Genomic DNA, 25,980 nt, shown 5'->3' with positions numbered 1-25,980 from the left:
AAATAATAATAATAATAATAATAATAATAATTATTATTATTATTATTATTATTATTATTATTATATCAGAGATTCATCCTTTGGTCTTTAGTGGAAAAGTTTCTAGAGAAGGGCAGGAACTTGTATTCGGTCTTCATGGATTTGGAGAAACAATATGACAGAGTGGATAGACAAGGAATATGGAAAGTATTAAGATTTATGAGTAAATGGGAAGTTATTGAATGCCGTGAAGAGTAGGTATGAGGGTGCTAAGGCTGCAGTGCGTGTGGATAGTGAACTGAGTGAATTTTTCAATTTGAATGTTGGATTGAAACAGGGATGTGTCATGTCTCCATGGTTGTTCAGTCTGTATATAGATGGAGTAATAAAAGAGATACAAGGTAGGGCAGTGGATGCTGGAGCGGTTCTAATGAGAGAGGGCAGTGTTTGGAAACGTCCTGTTAAGGTGTTTGCAGATGACACTGTGTTGTTAAGTGAAGACGATGGGAAACTGCAATGCATGGCGAATGAGTTTGGGAGAGTGTGTAAGAAACGGAATCTAAAGGTGAATGCAGGGATGAGTAAAGTTATGGTCCTCGAGAGAAATGAAGTCACTGAATGTACAGTAAAGTTGGAGAATGAGGAAATGGAAAATGTGAGTTCATTTAAGTACCTGGGTAGTGTGATGAGTAAGGATGATAGTTTGGAGGATGAAGTGCTTGAAAGAGTACAACATGGAAAAAAAGTTGCTGGTTCTTTGAAAGCAGTGATTAGAAATAGGGAAGTTTTCATGGAAGTAAAAAAAGTCGCTGCAAAACAGCATTGTGATACTTCCTCAAACGTATGTAAGTGAAGCTTGGACCTTGTTAGAAGGACTTAAGTCAAATGTGAGAACAGTGGAAATGAGTTATTTGATAGGGGCATGTGGAGTTACATGGAGAGACAGACTGACAAATGAAGAAGTGAAGGAGCTTTGTGGTGTGGATGTGGATGTTATAGAAACTATGAGGAGAAATGCATTAAGGTGGTTTGGCCATGTGGAGAGGATGGAGGGCGAGAGACTAACGAGAAGAGTATATGTGAGTGAGGTGGAGGGGCGAAAGGGAGGGAGAGGCCAAGGATGAGATGGAGGGATGGAGTGGAGAGGTATACGAGAGGGGGAAAGGGTGAGCTAGGGGTAGGGCAGTTAAATGGCAGCGGACAAGGCGACACGGAGGCGATTTGTTTGTGGCCACCCCTTACGGGATTAAGGCGTGTGGCAATAGATAGATAGATTATTATTATGATTATTATTATTGTTATTATTATTATTATTATTATTATTATTATTATTGTTATTATTATTATTATTATTATTTTATTATTATTATTATTATTGATAATGAGTGCATGCTTGTGTGTGTGTGTGTGTGTGTGTGTGTGTGTGTGTGTGTGTGTGTGTGTGTGTGTGTGTGTGTGTGTGTGTGTGTGAAGTTATTGTTTTAGACCTACTGCAGTTCACTGTCAGACTGTTTACACTCCTCCTATAGCACAAAAAAAAAAAAGCCAGCCTCTACTATCTCTTCTTGTGTTCAGGCGTGTCGTGCGGCAATGGGAGGTGCGAGGGCCCGACGCCCCCCTCGCCCTGCCTGCCGCGGGGTCGCCTGTGTGACGGAGTGAGGGACTGCCGAGGGGGTGAGGACGAGGACGAGACTACCTGTAGGGCAGGACATCTCCCTAATGAAGGTTGGCATCACTTTATATTTGACTTTTATCATAGTACCTGTGTCTATCCTTTATGTTAGGTGGGGGCACCCACCGTCCAATCACTTTGTTTACTGCTGCCTAAGGTGAGTCTACACTGAATGACTCGAAAAATGTTTTTCTGTACCCCTGCAAACAATTTACTACTTCGGCCAGTAATACTTGACGAGAAACTGACGGCGGTGGTTTCAGTTGATTAAAACGCTTCGAACGGATGTGGTTTAGCAGGACTGTAGTTCGATTAGTAACTGAAGTTTTTTGCTCACATTATACCACCTAGGGTTGTGTGACTGGTGTTCATAGCCTTTAAAGTCTTTACTAGGTATCCTGACACCGGGCTCCTACGGTGTTGATGGGGCAGTACAGGACTGGATGGTGAATGAATATAATGTACACTGGTGTAAATCTTTAATGATGTTTGAACGGCTTGATGGACCAGTGCTGTGAGAACGTTGTTGATAATTCTCCTGAGTTTATGATTTCCATTTTCATGTGAATCATAGGCCTGCTTTTGTTTTGTAGGAAGTAGTGTTAAATTTAAGATGGCTATGAGGAGCATTCAAAGAGCTGCCTAATCAAAAGACGCTTACCTGTCACTAGGTGTTCAAAATTCCAGAAATAGATAAAAGTTCGCTACGGTCTGCGGAAGTATAGATAAAATTCTGACAAAATCTCTAAATTATCGGCAAGTCTCATCGAAATTTTGCGCTAGGTAGGTATTATCTTCTCAAAATCTAGTGTCAAAAAAGTTATGATGGTAACCTTGCCGAGTGTGGCTTTATTCAGAACACTCTGACGCACTACACACACTAACTTGTTCAGGTGTGTAATGGATGGAAGGTTACTGATACAAGAGTTCAGGAGAGCGTGCTTATGTGGTGTGATCATTATGTACAGAATAAGTGAAGACAGAGTAAAGTAAAGGGTAGATTTGGGCTACAGATGGGGGAAAGCGTGATAAACCAAGAAAAAGATGGTTGAAAATGGAATTAGGCTTCGGATGATGGTGATAATCATGGATAATGATGGTGGTGGTGGTGTTGATGGTCTCTTATTTACCGGTGATGTAGGTATGGTTGGGCCAGTTAATTCGTGGATATTTACACGCATTTGGCAGGGCAACTTTCTGGTTACGGTGTCAAAATCTTAGCGCCCCACACACGATATCATTGTCTGGGTGACTGATGTGGCTGTGTCGTGCGTTTTGGAAGGCAGGTTTTTCTTCCATTCTCAGATCAGTGGCCTTGCCCTTTACCTGCAACTATCCGCGTATTTACTGGGCCAACTATACCTATATTGCCAATGAATGATAGATAAATCTGTCCATTGCACTATCATCATCATCATCATCATCATCATCATCATCATCATCATCGTCATCATCATTCTACCCAGATTTTATATCCATCCACCTTCTTGGACTAGGACACCTCCTCCTCTCCTCAGACTCACTCACATATACCTTTGTTGCTGCCTCCGTATAACCAAAATATTGAGCTACTTTATCCAGCTGTCTATATCCAGTGTTTCGATCTGACATTTTTAATCCACTAGCGGAGTTGTAAGAGGCTATGTATTCACCCCAGTTTGTCTGTTTGTCGACAAGATATCTCAAAAAGTAACAGATGGACTTCAGTGAACGTTTGTGGATATGTGGGTCATGGGCCAAGAAAGAGTTAATTAAGTTCTGGAGGCGATCTGAGGTCGAGTCTCGGTTCACGATTTTTGTTAGTTTGTTTGCTTGCTTGCTTGCTTGTCCACAAGATATCTCAAAAAGTTACTGATGGATTTCAACGAATTTTGTGTACTAATGTATGTGGGTCATGGGCCAAGGTAGAGTTGATTAAGTTTTGGTGGTGATCTGAGTTATTTGGTATAGGCGCTGGTCAAGGTACGCGCTCCTTGAATGCAGTATTCTTGTTACCTCTGTATCAGTACTTTAACTTGCAGTAGGAACACGAATGTCTGCGAATTAAATATGTCAGGATCGTATGACCCAGTCTCAGCTGAAAATAACTGTTATGCGTTGTTTGGAAAAATTACAAGGCTTTTCCGTAGTATGTGTGAGTAAATGGTGACAGTACTAACCCTCACGCTACTGTGACTCACTCTAAGAAGACCAGACTCATATGGCGTTAGGTGCAAAAATAATAAAAGTTCAAGTATGCGGGAACTAACTAAGCCAATATAACCCTGAGACACACAAGATTCAATTACCGACGGACTCAGCCTGTGGACAGAAGTATTCAGTATGTTGTAGGAATGTCCATCTCGCCAGTAGTCATCAAGAAAAGTAATCTTTCAAAATCCCGATCGCTGTCATGACCAGACCAACACTTGTAATTGGATTCAGCTAACTGCAAGCGATTTTATTCAATTGGGAATTGGTAATAGAAGACTGAGTTGGTTAACAATGGTACCATTATCCCTTTCATGGTCGGAACAACTCTAGTACTTTATTTTACCTAACGCCAGATGATTTTATTCAGTGAACAATGAGCCATAGGTTTCTGGGAATGTAAATACAGGGTCTTTGTAATATTTTTTTTTACCAACAAATCTCCATAGCAGGGAATCTTGGGCAGAATTCAGTTTACCTTGGTCGCACACCTCCATACAACTTCACATCTCTTACAAGTACTGTGTGGCGGATAATGCACACGCACATACACACACATGTACGCACCACACTCCCTCCTGATAGCGATCTGTAAATGGTCTTTCATCCTTCCCCTCTACACGTACACACCTGTCTGCCCCGCACCTACACAAACATGGACATACACACGCACACACATACCTAGACACCTACACATACACACCCCTCAATCTCAGCAGAACATAGACACTTACACACACACACACACACACACACACACACACACACACACACACACACACACACACACACACACACACACACACACACACACACACACACACACACACACACACACACACACACACACAAATCTTTGGTGCGTGCACACACACACACACACACACACACACACACACACACACACACACACACACACACACAAACAAAAATCTTTGGTGCGTGCGCACACACACACACACACACACACACACACACACACACACACACACACACACACACACACACACACACACACACACACATTTCTCTCTCTCTCTCTCTCTCTCTCTCTCTCTCTCTCTCTCTCTCTCTCCACATCCCCTTCCCTCACTTAAACTCTTAATGGTTGCAATCCCGCTCTCTCCCAGCGAGTGTTCTTATACAGGGAGCCTGATATTCTCACTTATACTTGAGCCCCTGGTACTCTTCCTAAGCCAGAGACCCTTATAGTCTCATTTATACCATGATACTCTTCCTTATACATGAAATCCTAATACCGGGACCCAGTTTCTCTCCCTCGCACCAGCGACCCTGATGTGCATCCTTATTACGAGCGAACAAACGGAACGATGCGATGTTTATGTTCACCTGAGAAATGAGCGGCCCAACACGACACGGGCCGACTGCGATGGTTTCCAGAGGCTAATACCTTTACTATGTGAGATAGAGAAGAGATTCTTTAAGCAGGTTGTAGATATATTCAATAAATTTTGTTTTTAGTTATATATTTACTCATGAGACCAAAGAAACCCCTTGGAATCCCAGCTTTCCAAAGGAATGTACCGAGGGATTGACTTGACATGCTCCACTGTGAAATCGAATTAAAAAAGATTTCCTGTCGTAACACTATGTTTTCTTGCAAGAATTTTAACAATAAATCTCGCAAAATCAAACTTTCTTCAAAATCAAGCATCAAAAGTACTTAACAACCCTAATGACAATAGAATATTCTGGTCACCACTCAGTTCTTTCAATAATAACTTTAACAAGTCATCTTCCATTCCCCCACTAAAATCTTCAGATGGCAACATATCAAATGACCCGCGTGGGAAAGCAGATATCTTTTGCCAATACATTTGCTAGAAATTCTACCACAGAGGAAGCCAGCCAGAAAGTCCCAGTACTAGAACTTGACTCTCCCGAAATTCTTCCACTTAAAATACAGACAAGATACGTAAAATCCATCCTAGACAATTTACCTACAAACAAGGCTCCAGGCCCAGATGGAATTCCGCCAGTTGTTTTGAAAAAGTGTTCCCCAGAACTTGCCTCTGTTCTTGCTAAATTATTCAAACTATGCATACGTACTTCTTCATTCCCTAATTCATGAAAAGAATCCAATATCCACCCAATTCCAAAGAAAGGAAGTTCCTCTGACCCTTCTGGTTAAGGACCAATAGCTGTCACATCTTCTCTTGGTAAGGTATATGAAACTTTAATTAATATGCACATAGTTAAACATCTTGAATCCAACAACTTAATTAGCGATAGACAATATAGTTTTCGCCACGAAAGATCCACCATTGACATACTCAATCTCCAGACTCATACCATTCATCAATCAATCGACCTACATGGGGATATTCATGCAGTAGCCCTTGATATTTCTAAAGCTTTCGACAGAGTATGGCACCGTTTCCTGTTGTCTAAACTCCCTTGCTATGGACAAAAGTCTTTTGTCCCTTTGATTTCTTCATATCTCAGCGACAGAAAAAACAAGAGTAAAGGTAGATGATGTATATTCCAGTTTCCACTCAAATAACGTTGGCGTACCGCAGGGATCAGTTCTTGCACCAATTCTGTTCTTGGTTCACATTAATGATCTCTTATCTATCACCCATAATCCCATCCACTCATATGCAGATGACTCAACACTTCATAGTTCATTCACACGCAGACACCCATTTACAAAGTCTGATATCTCTAACTCACAACTTAGTACAGCCATTTCCATAAATCAAGACCTATCTACAATCAGTGAATGGGGACAAAACAACCTTGACTCATTTAATGCTAGTAAATCTAAATATATACAATTTACTAATAGACACGTATTGCCAGATTCGTATATTACCTTCAATGGTGCAAATATTCCCATCTCCAAAAGTACTGAAATTCTCGGTGTCTCACTTAACAGTGCCCTCAGCTGGACCTGTCATATCAGATCACTTGATAAAACCGACAAAAGAAACTTGGATTATTGTACAGAGTCCGTGATTTCTTCACTGACGAGCAGTTAGCTATAATTTATAAGAGTCATGTGCACTCTCAGCTTGACTATTGCTCACCCTTGTGGAATGGATGTGGAGAGGTTGCATTAAAACAACTAGACAAAATTCAGAACAAAGCTGTTAGAATTATTAATAACCCTGCTATTACTAACAAACTACCTGCCCTACAAGTAAGAAGGAATGTTGCCTCCCTTGCATTATTTTACAGATATTTTTATGGCAAATGTTCAGACGAAGTTGCGTCCATGGTGCCACCTCTCCATGCCTTCCCTCGTGCTACACGGGCATCTGGTAGCGCTCATGATTGGAATGTCACTCAGCCATATTGCAGAACTTTTGCCTATCAGAAGTCTTTCATTCCCCGAACTGCGTCTCTATGGAACTCGCTACCCCAGGGTTGTTTCCCTCAAAACTTCAACCTACAGTTGTTCAAGTCTAACTGTTGCAGATACACTATGAACAGAGGACACCAGTAATCTGGTGTATGGATTAGTTTTTTTTTTTCTTCCTTTGTTCTGTTATTAAAAAATAAATAAATAAATATCTGATATTACGCTCTTAATTTTGTATGAATGTTTTTTTCTACGTTTAGGGGGTGAAATCAGCAAGGATAATCACCCCATTTCTGGGTTTTGTCATTCGATCAATAGCCAAGCGTTTACCGACGCAGTTCGATGACACGGCAAGTCGGGAGCAGAGAAATGAACATTGTGCGTGTGATAAATGCTATGGCGCTTCGCTATATGCACATCTAGAGAGAAAACGTGAGAGCGAGAAAACGTGAGAAAGAAAATATTTTAGCTCCATTATTCTTCTGTTATTGTTCAACTGCCTCACCAGAAACAATAAATCTCGCAAAATCAAACTTTCTTCAAAATCAAGCATCAAAAGTACTTAACAACCCTAATGACAATAGAATATTCTGGTCACCTCTCAGTTCTTTCAATAATAACTTTAACAAGTTGGTGTAATGTTTACACCAAGATGAAATCATGTTGATATGCTTATGTACAAACGCTCGCTCGTTCGTCGCGTGCTCACAAAGCGCATTTTACTGGTACTGCAGACCTGGATGCTCTTCCTTATACTTCATACCCTGATACACTACCTGTCTAAGAGGAGTGAAAGGTCAGGAGTGAGAGTAGTGAAAGTAGAGCTGTTAAGGGATGTATATATGTGGGATGCGAAGGATGGATACGATTAGAAATACAGATGATAGTAAAATACGTATAGTAAGGAAGGATAGTGATGTTTTGAGATGGTATGGTCACACCGAGAGAATGAATATGAATAGGATGGTGAAAAATGTTTGCATGAGTGAGTCTGAGGGCAGGAGGAGACATAGAAGGCAAAGAGGAAGGGGAATAATTATGGTAAGTGAAAGCCTGGACAAATATGTGGTGGTTGAGGAAGCGATAAAATGAACATATGACGTAAATGAATGGTAAAGTATGTATGAAGATGCACATAACAAGGATTACCGAAAGAATAGCCTTTATTAAACAAACATTATGAAGTACATTTTAACTGCGAGTCGATGAGGTAGAGATGAGAATTTCAAAGGCTTCAGTGATGAATGAATGGACGTATTGGGTACTGTGTTGTCTGGTGTACCCTTTTAGTTTTCTCCTGCTTCTGGACCCCTCCCATCCTGTGTATCGGTGGAAAATACTGTAGTGATATGATAATGATGATGATGGTGATGATGGTGATGATGATGACGATGATGAGTTTTGCGACTGGTATGGATGTTCTACTAATGCTTAGGATCCACCAGGTGTATAAATCGCAAGAGTTACCAATGATTACAATGGCTGGAAGAGTGACAGAAATACCACCATGAAAATCATTCCATCTCTGCTTCCTCTGGGGCAGTTGTTTTCAGCATTTTAGGTGTCGTTAATTCGTTTATTACGCCAGCCTCTGCACTTGTGTACCCCAGGTTCCATTGCTCCTCCAGAGCTAAATACCTACTCAAATCATGAAGTTTGTTGTTTTCATTGTAACGAATTAAACCTTCACTAAAACATTTGGAAAAATATCGAGTAACTAAACAGCGAACAAACTCTGTGCAGCAATGACGAGAATGGTGTGATATTCAGAGTCATTTTGGTAATGAACATTACGAAATACGCTATTGACCAAGTCTTGTGGTGGAAATTTTCCCATTTGCTTTCATATAGTCATAACCACTACAACCAGCCTCGTTTTACTAAAGTTGAGAGTGTTGCTACAGCGACTGAACTGTTGTACATTTCTACGAGAGGCTGTCCCTCACCTTCATTACGTGTAACTGTGGTTACGCCATTGGTTAAACCCAGTAAATAAGTCACCTGGGTCTATTCTCCCTAACTACAGTATGTATTGTATTACTTTAATTTTATACGTGTTTTCTTACAATAAGTAAAGAGATCGTGGCTAAACAAATACATAACCTTAACTCCAAATACAAAGATAACCAAGAATCTGCAAGAGACTTCCGCAACTCAGTGTACCTCCAAGGGGCACGTGTACCCCAGACTGAGAACCACTGCTGTGATAATTGGAGTGTCAGTTCTTTGCTTCTATCCCATCTTCCTTACCACCTGCCTGCACTACTAGCCCATCTCTGTTTCATCCTCACTACCTTGATGATCTCTTCCTGCCGGTTAGCCTGCCTACAAACATTCCCTTCTATTAAGCATACGTCCCAATTTTCTCATTTTTCCTGCCCACAACCTTGCCTTCTCACCCAGCTCTCCTTTCCCACCAACCTACCCATCTGCCTACTACTAACTTTTGGAGTATATATATATATATATATATATATATATATATATATATATATATATATATATATATATATATATATATCCACCCATCATCCAATCCTACACTGCCCCATGAGGAGCGTAGGAGCCCGGGGCTAGGCAGTTGGTTCCGACATTTAAGATGAGAGTGACCATCCTCACTCATCCCTGAGTGGCATTATATGAGCAATCAACCCCAACCATCCCTTGGATATAAACCTTCACCGACTCAATCATATATATATATATATATATATATATATATATATATATATATATATATATATAGATTTTTATATATATATATATATCTCCATCCATCCATCATCCAATCCAACATTGCCCCATGAGGAGCGTAGGAGCGCGGGGCTAGGCAGTTGGTCCCGACATTTAAGATGTGAGTGACCAGCCTCACTCACCCCTCAGTGGCATTACATGAGCAATCAACCCCAACCATCCCTTGGATATAAACCTTCACCGGCTCAATCCGATTGGAGGCCAATAATTACCAACTAAACCACCAGTCACCACAATTTGGTTATATGGTTACCACCCATAGTAGTAAATGGTTTCCTGGTGCATAGGATGACGCCTCAATCCCGTTTGGGGTGGCCACAAACAAATCGCCTCCACGTCGCCCTGTCCCCCGCCATTTCACTGCCCTGCTCCCAACTCACACATCCCTCTCTCATATACCTCTCCACCCCATCCCTCCATCTCATCCTCGGCCTCCTCCTCCCTCTTCCCCCCTCCACCACACTCACATACACTCTCTTCGTCAGTCTTTCACCCTCCATCCTCTCCACATGGCCAAACCACCTCAGTGTGTTCCTCATAACGCTTCCTAACACATCCACATCCACACCACAACGCTCCTTTATATCCTCATTTGTCAGCCTGTCTCTCCATGTGACTCCACAGGCTCCTCTTGAATAACTCATTTCCACTGCTCTCACTCTTGACTTGTGTCCTTCCAGCAACGTCCAAGCTTCACTTCCATACGTTAGAGTTGGTATCACAATACTGTCATGTAGTAACTTTTTTACTTCCATGCTCACTTCCCTGTTTCTTATCACTGCTTTCAAAGAACCAGCAACCTTTCTTCCCTGCTGTACCCTTTCAAGCACTTCACCCTCCAAACCTCCATCCTTACTCATCACACTACCCAAGTACTTAAACGTCCTCACATTTTCCAGTTCCTCACCATCCAACCTCGCTGTACATTCACTGACTTCACCTGTCTCAAAGACCATCACTTTACTCTTCCCTACATTCATCTTTAGATTCGTTTTACTATATATATATATATATATATATATATATATATATATATATACACATATATATATATCTATATATATCTATATATATATCTATCTATATATATATATATCTATCTATCTATCTATCTATCTATCTATCTATATATATATTTACTCTATATCTATCTATCTATCTATCTATCTATCTATATATATATATATATATATATTTATATTTATATTTATATATATATACATATATATATATATTTATATATATATCTATATCTATCTATATATATATATATATATATATATATATATATATATATATATATATATATATATATATATATATATATATATATATATATATATATATATATATATATATATATATATATATATATAATATATGAGGGGACTATGAACCCCCTCCTCTGTTTTTTAGCTCCTAAAAAGAGACAGGCCAGAGAAAGGGTGGGGGGATGGAGTTATCCCCGTACCCTGAAGATTGGGTCTATGAATGTGCGTGGATGTAGTACGATTGAGGCTAAAAGGGAGGAGATTGGGAGAATGTTTGTGAGAAGAAAGTTGGATGTGTTAGCTTTGAGTGAAAAGAAGATGAAAGGGAAGGGGGAATCTATGTTTGGAAGTGTGAATGGAAGATTGTCAGGTGTCGATAGAGGAAGGGCAAGAGAAGGTGTGGCCTTGTTAGTGAGTCCGGAAGTACAGCAATGTGTGATTGAATGGAAGAAGGTGTCATCGAGACTGATATGGGTGAAAGCGAACTTTGAACGTGAGTTATGGGTGTTTGTGAGTGCATATGGGCCTGGTAGTGAAAGGGATGAACAAGAGAGGGAGTCTTTCTGGAATGATGTTGATGAATGTCTGCAGAGTTTTGGAGCGAATGTGAATGTGGTAATGATGGGAGATCTGAATGCTAGAGTGGGAAATGTAATAGTTGAAGGCGTAGTTGGTATGCATGGTGTGCCTGGAAGAAATGAAAATGGGGAACGAATGATGGCGATGTGTGTTGAGCGAGAGGTGGTGATTGGGAATACGCTGTTTGAGAAGAAAGATATTTATAAGTATACATGGGTGAGACAGGAGGGTGGAAGGGTTGTTGATAGAGCTTTGATGGACTATGTGGTTGTGTCTAGGAATGTAATAGGAAGATTGTTGGATGTGAGAGTTCTGAGAGGGGAGGGTGGAGGTATGTCTGACCACTACCTGGTGGAGGGAAAGTTAAGAGTAGGTAAGAGATGGGTGAGAGCTAGGAGGGTTAGGTGTGGCAGGGAGGTTTTGAAAGTGAGTGAGTTGGATAAAAGAGAGAAAAAGATAGAGTATCAGGAGAAATTGAAAGATGAGTGGAACGCAGTGAAAGATCGGGAAAATGGCAGCGTGGAGGAGGAATGGCAGTTGTTTAACAGTGCTGTGGTGGGGCATGCAGAAGAGGTGTGTGGTGTGAGACGTGTGGGTGGTGGTGTAAGAAAAGGAAGTGAATGGTGGTGCGAGGAAGTAAGTATGGCTGTGGCTGAGAAGAGACCTGCATATGAAGTGTGGCTGCAGAGGAAGGATGAGATGTCATATGAAAGGTATAAGGAAAAGAGGAATAGAGCGAGAAGGGCTGTGCGTGATGCTAAAGTGGCAGCAGATGAGAGGTGGGGTAGGCGGCTGACAGAGAATTTTCAACAGAATAAGAAAATGTTTTGGAAGGAGGTGAAAAGGGTGCGAAAGGGAGAGTCTGGGAAGGAAGAACGAGTAAAAGCAGAGGATGGAAGGATGTTAATTGAGATGGATGCAGTAAGGAAGAGATGGGCAGAGTATTTTGAAAGATTGTTAAATGTAGAGGAGGAAAGGGTGGCAGAGATTGTGGCGGATGGAAGGGTGCAAGGAATAAATGTGTTGGGAGAGTTGAATGATTCTTTGATCACGAAGGAGGAAGTGGAGAAGGCAGTAAAGGAGATGAAAACAGAGAAAGCTGCAGGTATGGATGGGTGTGCTGTGGAATGCCTGAAGGGTGGTGGAGTGACTATTGTTGACTGGTTAGTAAGATTGTTGAATGTGTGCTTTGAGAAAGGTATGGTGCCAGTTGACTGGGCAAGTGCTTGTGTGGTCCCGTTGTATAAAGGCAAGGGTGATAAGTATGAATGTACTAGCTTTAGGGGTATAAGTCTGTTGAGTGTTGTAGGTAAGGTGTATGGTAGAGTGTTAATTATGAGAGTTAGAGAGGATACAGAGGGAGTGATTAGTGATGAGCAGTGTGGCTTTAGGAGAGGGAGGGGATGCGTTGATCAGGTGTTTGCTGTGAGACAAGTGTGTGAAAAGTATTTAGCGAAAGGCAAGGATATGTTTTGGGCATTTATGGATTTAGAGAAAGCGTATGATAGAATTGATAGGGAGGCTTTGTGGACTGTTTTAAGATTGTATGGACTTGATGGTAGGTTACTAAAAGGGGTGAAAAGTTTTTATGTAAATAGTAGAGCGTGTGTAAGAGTGGGAAATGCTGTGAGTGATTGGTTTCCCGTGAGAGTGGGGCTGCGACAGGGATGTGTGATGTCGCCTTGGTTGTTTAATATTTACATGGATGGTGTTGTAAGGGAGGTGAATGCAAGAGTTTTAGGTGGTCTGAGTCTGGTAAATGTTGATGGTGGAGAGTGGAATCTGAAGCAGCTGCTGTTTGCAGATGATACTGCACTGGTGACTGATTCAGAGGAGAGATTGAGACACTTGGTAGAGGAGTTTGGAAGGGTGTGTGGAAGGAGGAAATTGAAAGTAAATGTGAATAAGAGTAAAGTGATGAAGTGTACGAGGTTGATAGATGGTAGGGGGATGAATATAGTTTTGAATGGTGAGTTGCTTGAGGAGGTAGATTGTTTTAACTATCTAGGGTCACATGTTGCTGTGGATGGAAGAATAGATGCAGAAGTGAAGTTTAGAATAAATGAAGTAGGAAAGGTGCTGGGAGGAATGAAAAAAGTGTTTAAATGTCGTTCGCTTAGAATGGATGTAAAGAGAAGGCTGTATGAGGGTGTTGTGGTACCGACTGCATTATATGGGGCTGAAACATGGAATATGGGTGTAGCAGAGAGGAAAAGTTTGAATGTAATGGAGATGAGGTGTCTGAGGAGTATGTGTGGAGTGACGCGTATGGATCGGGTGCGAAATGATGAAGGAGAACTGTAGTTGTTCGGGAGATGGCTGGTAGAGTTGAGCAGAGGGTGTTGCGATGGTTTGGGCATATGGAGAGAATGGATATTGAGCGATTGGTGAAAAAGATAACTAGATCTGATGTGAGAGGTGTAAGGCTGAGAGGAAGACCACGAATAGGATGGATGGACAGTGTGAAGAGAGCGCTGGATGCGAGAGGGATGTCTGTTGAGCAAGGAAGAGTGGCTGTGCGTGACAGAAATAAATGGAGAGAAATTGTGAATGAATAAGTGATGACGCAGCCCTGAGGGGATATTCTCCTGCATTTGGTCTGATCAGCTAGACAGGTCAGGTGCGGGTAAGGGGATGGGTCTGTTATGATGTGGCAGGGGTAAACCAGTTCTGCTGTCTGGCCCTGCTGTGGATGTCACTGATTACATTGCGCAGTTGACCCTTGTGCGGTGTGGTGCGGTGAGGATCTGTCCGTTCTCCCCTTTGGGGCTAAGATGCGAATGAATGTGTTTGAATGGATGAGTAAATGGAGAGTGTGTCGTCCTGTCTCGGCTACCTCCCTTTCCTTGGGGGAAGCAGCCTAGGTATATATATATATATATATATATATATATATATATATATATGTGTGTGTGTGTGTGTGTGTGTGTGTACGTGCTTGCATACGGGCCTGTGTGTCTGTTTTGTGCACTTGTGTGTGTGTGTGTGTGTGTGTGTGTGTGTGTGTGTGTGTGTGTGTGTGTGTGTGTGTGTGTGTGTGTGTGTGTGTTTGTGTGTGTGTGTGTGTGTGTGTGTGTGTGTGTGTGTGTGTGTGTGTGTGTGTGTGTGTGTGTGTGTGTGCACGTGTTGTAGGCATCGCAGCCTAACAACACGGGGCCGTACAAGCTCTGACCTTCACTTTATAATTACTTCATCATCTTTTAATGAGGCGGTAACCCTTTGAGGACACATCAAACGCCAGACCCACCGCCACTTTTTCACTTTTTATATTTTTATGCATCCTGCTCTGGCCACTGACAATGTAGCCCGTTCCCTGAGATCCATCCGTCCTCCCACGCACCAACACACTGCGACATTCACCCTCACACGTCACTGCTTCAACGCATCTTCCATCTCAGAAACTGAAAGCGTCACATACGAACCTTATCCTCTTAGGGAAGACGGCTCGCTAACCTCCTGAGAATGGGGACTTCTATTTTCACATTTTATTCTGGCCATTTGTTAACGATTATCTTCAGTTTAATAGAGGTTTTTCAGGCCATACTAAGCCCCTTGGGATAACAGAGACCTTTCTTTAATGGAATAAAATCGGTTATGTGCAGGAAAAATAAACTTAAATCGCCGTTCCCCAGACTCAAGGGGGTCGCGTCTTCTTTGCCAGTTTATTCGGTAATTATGAAGTTAGTGTTTCATGAAGATTTTATGATCGCGTTAATGTTCTTTTGTCTGCCTTGAAACACTTCCATTGGCGCTTCTTCTCTTTCATTTTATTCCAGCCTGCGCCAGACGATGTTATTCATCTGAGTGAGGTCATGGAGTCTGAAAGTATTATTCCTGTCACCATTAACCCTCTCATGACGCGGACAGCTCTAATATTTTATTCCAGCTAACGCCAGACGATTGTATTGAGCTGAGAGTGAGTCATAGGAGCCTCAGTGTTAACGCAAAGAACGTCGATGTTGAACAGATATAAATAACATCAGCGACAATATGAAGATTTTCTGTGTATAAATAATCGCTAAGGAAGGGGTGACAGACAGCCTGCTAAACCGACGAGAATATGTTTCATGGTCATAGATACTGTTAGTATCACTAAGTTATACCCCTGTTGTGTGTTCTTTATCATCATCATCATCATCATCATAATCCTTTCGTTGTATCTCTTTTACATATTCTTCATCATCATCATCATCATCATAACCCTATTCTCAATACTGTGAAATTAATGGGCAGTGAAGACCCAGAAACGGGATAAAGGAAAGAAAACGAAAATGAACAGTGTCATCAGTGTGACCAGTAAAATTGTGCCTCACTTCCCTTCACTCACCGTGAAAGCCTTGGATACTCCCGGCTGACCTTCCTGTTGATCCGAATTACACCCAAATACTGACAGTGTGTGTGGTCAGAATGTGAGTATAATTTTTCCATTTGGACTGTTTACGGCACCATCAAACACACTGATGATGATTCTAATTTTTGTGTGTATACACTCATCCACTAAAGTCATGACGTCGATTGCGGCCTGGCGTGATACCCAAAATGACAAGCCTTTCTCTAGTAACAGTACGGCTTTGGGTTAAATGAGTGTGCAAGGAAAAGGGGTGCTAGGTGTTCCAGAGTGAAGTGCGACCCGGGATCAATGGAGCAGCTTTCTTGGATGACTATACTCTGTTATATATAGAATGATAGATAGATAGATAGATAGACAGATAGATAGATAGACAGATAGATGGATTGATAGACAGATAGATGCCTGGTACTTCAGTGGTCTACACCGCCAGTCGGAATCTAGATCAGGTGCTCTGGGTATGGTTCGCATCCTTGAGAGGCGGCTGGAGGTTTTCCTGTCATTTAAAGGTCCAGAGGGGGTTTCATGGCCATCACTGTTCTGGACAGAGGTATCAGCCTTGAATCCCTGCATCTTGTTTAGTGTAATATGAGACTGGATGTTTTTAATTTCCTTTTTTTATTTCCTACAGGTGAGTGACAGAGTGGCAGAAATAAAAAATAATCGTGAAAAAATGCTATTGTGTCGGTTGTGAGTTAGGAAGGTGGCAAGGAACTTCTGAACACACCTGTACCTGTGTTATATAAATTCTAAATCCTTATACTGGGCAGGTGAGAGCGAGGGCGGGAGACTGAGGTGCTCTGGAGGGCTGGAGATCCCCGATGCTTGGAGGTGTGACGGAAGGAAGGATTGTCCACTCGATGGTTTGGATGAGGTAAGCCAGAGCAAGGCAGGATAGGAAAGGTTAGGCTGGTATTGGTCAGTTTAATTCAGCTCGGTACAAGGAGGCGTAATTAAGGAGTGCAGTAGCTACGCCGCATACGTTTGATACTGAAACACGATAACAAAGAGGACCGAACCTCTAAACTTGCTCAGTGACTTTCATCTTTAATCAGTGGTTCTCAAAATCGAATCACTTATGCTTGCCCGACCTCAGACCACCCACTAAGTTTGGTCCAGATCAGATCAAAACTGTATGAGTTAACTTTTCCCCGTACTCTTGACCTCTGACCTATCTTTCTCAAAAATCGAATAACTTCGTTTTTGCGTGAACCTCAACCCTTCAACTAACTTTAGTCCAGAGTAGGTCAAACCTGATAGAGATGTACGTTCACACACACACACACACACACACACACACACACACACACACACACACACACACACACACACACACACACACACACACACACACACACACACACACACACACACACACACACACACACACACACACACACACACACACACACACACACACACACACTATCCAAAACAATAAGCGCTCGCGAGGTACACAAACATACTTGGACCCAAAACAATGCACCCTAACCCTACCTCGCCTCGATGTAATAGCGTAATAACAACCTAAATTAAGCAAACATAACCAGACCTAAGATTAACTAAAACGATTAAATGAAAATTTATATTCTCATCTGATATATATGAAGTGAATAAAAAAACAACTCCAGATGACAAAGATAAAGAAAAAAAAAAAAAAGGAGGAGACTCTGGATCACAAAAAATGAAACGAACATTTAACGAAAAAACAAATACTACAGACGTGTAAGAATGAGAGAGAGAGAGAGAGAGAGAGAGAGAGAGTCTGCAGTATTTTAGCAATTCACTCCCGCGTGTAATATCCGGCGTTACCCTCCCACTTGGCGAAGCCTGGATACGCTCTCGGATTAGGAGAAGGAATGTCAAGCCTAAGGTGAGATATGAAATAGAGAAAACTAGAGATAAGTAAAAAGTAAGTTTGCCGATAAATGACAGAGCCTGTGTTTAAGCGCTAATGTTAGAGTAAATTTGAAAATAGATTTAAATTGAGGGCTGAGAATTAGCGAAAAGCAAAATAAGATGCAGTTATGAATAATATTTTGAAATAAGTTTAGATTTTTGGAGAAGGTCAATAACGAAATTTGGATACAAGTTGAAGTTTTGGAAAGAATTAATATAAAAATAAATTGTCAAGATATAGAGATAACTTATGAAAATGTTAAGCGTTAAAAGTGGATTAAAAAGTCAGGTTAATTGTCAGTGTAGAAGGTGACATAAATTTTAGAATCTTAACAGGACTATAGGGTAGAGTTAAAGAAAAGTTGTTTAAAAGGACTAGAAATAAGTTGAAAAGTTAAAGTGAAAGCTGGAAATAAGATGTAAGAAAAGTTAGACGAATTATAATGGTTAGTACATTACATAAATTTTGAAGTTAGTATTAACTGAAATCATAAATAATTTGGAAAGTTAGTAATGGATTGAAGAGAGACATGTAAATGGTTAGAAAACTGAATTAGAGAAATGTTCAGTTGTTGGGTATTGGTTACAAAATAACGTTAGAGAAAAGTTCTAAGTCGAGACCCGTTAACAGTGAAAATACTTTTAAAAGTAAAGTTAGCAGTAGGATAAAAGAGGAGCTGATGGTATGTAAAAAAGTTAGGATCAGGTTGAAAGGAAAAGTTGGGTACTGTACAGGTTAAGAGGGAAAGCTTAGTAGAGGTTAACGAGAAAAGATAGGAACGTGGTAAAATGGTAACGGGTTACCTGCTGGAGAGGGACACCTTCATGCGGTGACACCCACATAACCGTACTGCGCCACCGCTTGGTTATGCAAACGTCCATCTACTCCCTCCCTATACTTCCTATCCTCCTTGTCCTCCGAAAGGAGGAGGAGGAGCTGCAGGAGGAGGGCAGCTTCAAGCTGCAGTTCACCTGGTTCAAGTTGAGGTGAGCCTGGTGTGGCAACTGTTACGCCTACAACTCGGAAATGATTGAAAAGGGAATGTTAGGAACAAGTTGGAAACGAAAGTAAAAAATTATATTAAAAGAAAAGATTAGTTGATTATGTGTCTAACACGCATCACTAACACTGACAGAAATCATCATCCATACACCCTTGGATGGGATGAGGAAAGGTCCTGAGAGCCAGAAGGAACTTTATAGAATGAGATACTACCCAAAGCTAGCCCAATTAACTGGGCCACGCTCTCATTTACTCTCAGTTCAATCCTCCGGATTCCTGGTTCCACCTGATAGAGCAAAACTGATTACGCATGTAGTTTCACACTCACCTATCCGACAGTCAATGCAACGACTGTTAAATTATAATGGGATGCCAAACCCTGGGCATACACTTCGCGCAAAAGTTATCCAACCTACTTGATCGCTAGTTAGCTCCATAGCTTCAACAGCTTCAGTACTTTTGTTTTTCTCACATATTCATTTGCCATATCCATCCGCGTTCTTCTTAGCCTACCACGTCTCCTGCCATATACACACTCGCTCAGATATACCCCTTTCACCTCTATTCACACCCATTCTCTCCACACAGCCATACCATTGAAGCACAGTCCCCAACTGTGGTGTCCATCAACTTCCATTCTCCGCATCTTTCACGAATCATTATTCCTTATCTTTTGTACTCTTCGCGCTCCACACACATTCCATTACCGTCCCATCTCTACTGCTCTTACTATTGATTTTTCACTTTCATGCCACATCTTAGTCTCACACCCGTATGTTAGGGAAGAATACTAAAACTCCTTCACGCAAGCCTCTAGCAGCCGCCACACTCAGACCTCTGCTTTTTTAAAAGTCTTTCATTGTACCAGCCACTCTCCATCCCATTGCCACTCTACTTTCCACTTCATTTGCATACTTACCTATGTTTTTTTTATCATTGCGCCGAGGTACTTAAACTCTATCGCCAATTCATTTTTCCCTTCATTTCCTCTATCATCACACTGGAACTTACCTTTTCTCCCAACATTTATCATTTTACTCTTGTCTGTATTTACTTTCAAGGGACGACGCTTACAGACATCAACTCCTCTTGTTCTCTATTTACAAACAGTACTCCATCATCTGCATACATCAGATTTGAGAAACTCCATCCTTCACCACTCATTACCAACGCCCTCCCTCTCTAATGGGAGAAGTATATTCATAATAAGAAATTTAATAACATCACACTGAACGCAGACAAGTACCACATTCCACGAGGCAACAGAAGGCACTTCAGTCCAAATTACACCAGTGCTTACCCGCCTCATAAAGCAACGCAACACAGTCAGACACAACTCCCCTCTCCCACACACACAAGACATCATCACAAGGCTGCAATAATTAAACAACGAAAACGAAAACAATCAGAACAGTAAAGAAAAAATGAAAAATCTTGTAACAACACTGAGTCACTCCGCCGGTCCGTCTCGGCCCTACAAACAGTTAACTGTATTACTAAATCACAGACAAGTACTTCAAGATCCCCACAAACATCCCCTCCACAAAGAACAAACAAACATGCTAGTATAACACTATGCAAACATAAGTCACCTTACACCAAGACGCACTGAGTATGAAAAGTAATCTCTACATAAACAGTCAACCAAATAAAAACGCATCACACCTTTCTCCATACTCTTACATACCCATAACACTGCTCAGCACACCAAAAAGATAATTGAACGCTTGTATCTTAGCATTGTCACAGCTCATATTTCTTTTGCTCCCTCACAACTCGGCTTTAGAGCACTCCACTCCACTAACACTTTACTAACCAACTCACACAACATGCAACTGATGGCATCAACTTCTCGAGACCTGCACAACATAAATTTATTGCAACAATAGACTTTAGTAATGCCTTTGATGCCATCTCCCGATGCAAAGTAATCACGAGAAACTACAATACAGAGATGAAGAACACCAAACGCTGGCATGCCAGCTATCTGCCAGGCATACATGCACACGTTACATTTCAGGGCAAGTCATCACTAACACGAAACTTCCCTAATGGAGTTCTCCAGGGCTCCGTTCTTACACCTACATTCTTGCACCTATAGATGCATGACATATTCACACCGCAGCCGCCCACAAACATTGCCTCATATGTAGATGGTATTACCATAACAACTAGACACTGCATAGCAGACACAGCCTGTACTTTGCAGCAAGATTACAACACTCATCGGGCATTGGTCAAGGGCAACATACTGACAATTATTCCAGCTAAATCTACTACCACACTCATCACCAGTGACGAGCACTGCCACATGTACACCCCTATTAACACATTTAACTACGCACCTATACCACACACATAGTCTCCAATCAGATCCTTCGAGTGACATATGACACTGGACACATCTTCACAAGACCATTTCCAAGACATAAAGAGGCGATGCACTCTCAGACTGAACACACTTACAGTACTTACAGGGACAGGCTTTGGACAACAAAAGGCAACTCTACCTGCCTTACAAACAATATATCAGATCAGTGATGTCCGATGATTCCCCGGTATGGGCTCCCATCCCATCTAATACCCACTACAGCACCTTGCAAAGTATATAGAACAATTCTCTGTGTATCATCACTGATTACACCAGTACTACTCTTATAGTCTACTTACACTCTGAAAGTGCATTCGTCCCTGTTAGATAATATCTCGATGTGAGAAACACAGATCTAAGCAGTAGTCTGTGCTAATAAACTCCTTTGTCATTATACGGCAGAACCTCCTAATACAACTAGGCACATAAAACCATTACCACACGAACATTACCAGACCTTTTCAACAATATCCCACCTCCAGACATTCCTGCATTAACAATGGCAGAACATCACCCAGCTTGCCTAAGTTATCGGCTTACAAGTGAGTTGGAGGAGTCACAGAAGACATGTGCCCTGCTCGTTGAAATGGCCCACCCAACATAACATATGATGGTCAGCAGCACAGCATATACTACACTAAGACGCAGACACAACATCAAAGGTGGTGGGAAACTATGAGAAAACCCCACTGGGGCGGTTATTTATCTGTGGTCGACAGGTCAGCATCGTCAGACAGATTGGGGTTAACAACAACAATAACATGGGCATTACTAAATCCGTTGCCATTCCTTCATTTTTAGATGAAATCCGTTGCCATTCCTTCATTTTTAGATGTTTTTATCTCCCATTTTCCTCTCGTTCAAGCCCTTCCCTCTTGACAGGGGGAGGGAAGAGGAGTGAAAATTGTTGAGAAGCACTAAAAAGAAAGTCGGTGCAGTAATACTGGAAGCAGCCTAGCATGAAATGAACGAAATACAAGAAAAAAGCACCGAGCAAAAAAAAAAAAAAAAAAAAAAAAAAAAGCTTCAAACAATTTTTCTATTGTTAATAAACCAGAGCCACCTAATAAGCATTCTCCCTCTCTCTCTCTCTCTCTCTCTCTCTCTCTCTCTCTCTCTCTCTCTCTCTCTCCCCTGCAGGTGGGGTGTGGGTACTGCGGGGCGGACGAGTACATCTGCCCTCGGTCAGGTGTGTGTGTGCCCCGGGAACAGGTGTGTGACGGCGCACCTTCCCTCCCATCCTGCACTGACGAGCTCTTCTGCCACACCTGCCCGCCCTCTTTCCTCGCCTGTGATGTGTGTGTCGCCAGGTACGTTTGTGTGTGTGTGTGTGTGTGTGTGTGTGTAAGTTTGTTAGGACTGAACAGTTTTATCCTTTTAACTTCTGCAATTTTATATTAGTACTTCTGTGTGGCAGGTAGGAAATTTATCGGTAGCATCTGTTTTTGTGTCAGTTTTTCTGTCTTACCGTTTGTTCACCCTCTGACTTCTGACAGGGTTGACAAAGAAACCTTGATTTCTTTTGGTTGGTGGCTGTTGACCGTAATTAGTTCGTATGGACTTATGAAGTTCGATGTTCGTGTTAGAAGGTCAAGATCAAGGGAATGGCAAGAAATCTAACTAAAGCAGGTGATTGGCCGCCGTGTCAGGGCCGTTCTTCCTTCTCATATTTTATTTGTTTTTTCCTTTAAACTGTGATGTATTTGTGATTATATGTATTACCCTGTTTGTTTTCTATTTGTCTATCATCATCATCATCATCATCATCATCATTATCATCATCATCACGATCACCATTCCAAACCTTTCATTATCATCATCATCATCATCATCACCACTATTCCAAACCTTTTCTCCCACAAACACATAGCTTTTTCCTCCAGTTAGGGCCCTGTGTCTGACTGAGTAGGTGGGTAGGGAATTGTCTTTACTAACCCTTGTCTTGACTTGTTTTTGGTTTCTTCGATTTTCTTCTTTTTTCCTTCTCGCACTGTTGATAATTTCTCCTTTTTAATGTCACGTGTTTTCTCTGGGTAGGTGTGGGATTGACTTAAATTTATTCTCCATGTTTTTGTTTCTGTTTTTTTACCCCAAATTTCTACGGTACTTATTTTCAGCTGGCTACAGTATTTTCTCTCAGTTTGATATCATGGCTTATTAATCTCTTCAGCTGCCATATATCTTTTCTTTTTCACAGCTACGTTAGTCCTACTGTCACTATCTGTACTTTCCCTCTTATATCCTGACGTCTTTTTCCCGTTTCTTTTACTGTTGTTACCCCTAGTGGTTGTTTTGGAAAGGGGTAATGAGGGCTATTTTTTACAGTAACCCCTCCAGTCCGAAAATACTGATCAAAATAAAGCCGTCTAGAGATAAGGATAAACTGATAATATACGTCATTTTATTTAAAGGATAAGTTTCTTCAGTTTTTCTTAGTTTTTCTCGCATTTTCTTTACGTCTTTATTTTCTTCTTTACCATTTTATATCAGTTTTATTATTAGGTTCTTAGGTTCTATTTTCTGTTCATTTATTCTACCTTTTTATCCTTTTATTTTTCCACACACTGGATTTTTCATTTTTGGTTTCGTACTCTCTCTCTCTCTCTCTCTCTCTCTCTCTCTCTCTCTCTCTCTCTCTCTCTCTCTCTCTCTCTCTCTCTCTCTCTCCTTCTGTGTTCCTTTCCTGCCGGGAGACATGCTCAGGTGAGGCATATAATTAGGGGAAGGGACAGGTAAAGAGAGAGAGAGAGAGAGAGAGAGAGAGGTGAATGAGGTTAGATGTGAAAGGGTCTTAATGAGGCCTCGCTCTCAGCAGGTGGCGTCTCTCTCACACCCAGAAGACCTGCCAGGACACGTAAGATTTGAGGAGTATGTGGAAGTACGACTGTGGAGTGTAAGATGGGAGTGGTGTGTACAAGAACGACTGTGAACTGCAAGATTATTAACAGTACATGTAAGATTTGCTTGGCATATTGAAGTACAGCAACAAACTGCAAGATAAACAGTAGCACTTGTAAGATCTGAGGGGTATTTTGAGGTATGATCGTGGAGTGTACGATTAGCAGTAGCACATGTTAGATTTCACGGGGTAATAATGATCCCCAGCACTACACTGGAGGAAGTAATGAAGTCAGTGAGAGGCATGAAGAGGGATTAGGCAGGAGGTGATGGTGATAATACCGCTAATCTCATTCAGGATGCTGGTGACTGCATTAAATGAACTTGTAAAACCATGAACTAACTGTATAAAAGCCATGACAGTACGTAGGTCATGGAAAACATGTCTACTAATTTTGATTCGCGAAAAGGTGACAGTGACGAACTAAAGAAGTATCGTTCAGTTAGCCTTATCCCTGTTGTGTATAAACGTTTCACAAAATCCTAACAAGCAGAATTAGTCGTATACTAGATGCAATAAAGGGCGAATATCATAGTATGTACTCGACAAACGGCCAAAATCATGCTGCTAATCAAGTGAGTAAGAAAACTTTTGAAGATAAGAAACTATTGTGCATGGAATCTCATTATGACATAGCATATTTGATTCATTTGAAATAGCTGTAGTAATTAAAGGAAGTTGAGGCAAAGTATAGAAGAAACTTACATTACAGTACTAAAAGGTACCTGTAAAGATAGTATTGCCATGATAAAACTCCTTAAGAATAGCCAGAGGATGCCAGTAAGTAGTGGTGCACAGAATGCCAGTAAAGAGAGTTGCTAGACCGAGGGATACAATTTACCAAGGTTATTCACGACACACCTAAAAGGACGTTTTCAGAAATTTAGATTGGGATGAAAAGGGAATTAACATCAATGGTGAGCCATCGGACAACCTTAGCTTTGTTGAAACCATTGTTCTTTTCAGTGAACCATGGGAGAAACAGCAAGAAAAAATTATCGATCTGGACATTAAAGAGTCTGAAGATTGACTTGGAAAGTAATATGAAGAGGACGAAAATTAGGTTTACCAGACATGTTCCGGCTCTTCAGTAAAAAACTGATGAAGAACTAGATTGTGTTGAGAACTACTAGTACATAAACGAGTAGTTAGGGCAGACCTGGCCCGTGGCATTCAAATGAAGCGAAGAATAGGTATGGGATAGATAATATTTGGTAAACTTAAGTTTCATTCATTCATTCATCATCCAATCTTACGTTGCCCCATGAGAAGCGTAGGAGCTCGGGGCAAGTTAGTCCTGACATTTAAGATGCGACTGACCAGCCTCACTCATCCCTGAGTGGCATTACGTGAGCAGTAAACCCCAACCATTCCTTGGATATAAACCTTCACCGGCTCAGTCCGATTGGAGCTCCGTAATTACCCACTAAACCACCAGGTGCCAAAAATTTGGTTATATGGTTACCACTCAGCGTAGTAAATAGTTTCCTGGTGTACAGGAAACCATTTGGCTTGTTACTCAGTGTAGAGTCACCCACAGGCAGAAGGAAGAGGAAAGAATGAAGGAAAGAAAGACAGAAAAGAGGGAGTGTAAAGTCCCCCGTAGGCAGAAGGATGAGGAGAGAATGAAGGAAAGAAAGACAGCAGAGGATGGAAGGAAAGAAGGATGAAGGAGAGGAAAGGGCAGACA

At 41.4% G+C, this 25,980-nt stretch overlaps 1 protein-coding gene across 1 annotated transcript in view; it reads left to right on the top strand.

Moving 5' to 3' along the window:
* Positions 1–25,980, top strand: part of LOC145404953 (uncharacterized) — a 608,364-nt gene that overhangs the window by 455,484 nt on the left and 126,900 nt on the right. Inside the window, exons 26-28 of the mRNA XM_080276459.1 lie at positions 1,555–1,704; positions 16,889–16,992; positions 22,532–22,701. Of these exons, the coding sequence (XP_080132585.1) occupies positions 1,555–1,704; positions 16,889–16,992; positions 22,532–22,701 (424 nt within the window). The remainder of the gene's footprint in view (positions 1–1,554; positions 1,705–16,888; positions 16,993–22,531; positions 22,702–25,980) is intronic.

The sequence above is a fragment of the Coenobita brevimanus genome, chromosome 65 (genome assembly GCF_032717465.1).
Source record: "Coenobita brevimanus isolate Jiangsu-jjx chromosome 65, ASM3271746v2, whole genome shotgun sequence".
In the NCBI taxonomy this organism is placed as follows: domain Eukaryota; kingdom Metazoa; phylum Arthropoda; class Malacostraca; order Decapoda; family Coenobitidae; genus Coenobita; species Coenobita brevimanus.
This window is presented reverse-complemented; position numbering and strand designations above follow the sequence as displayed.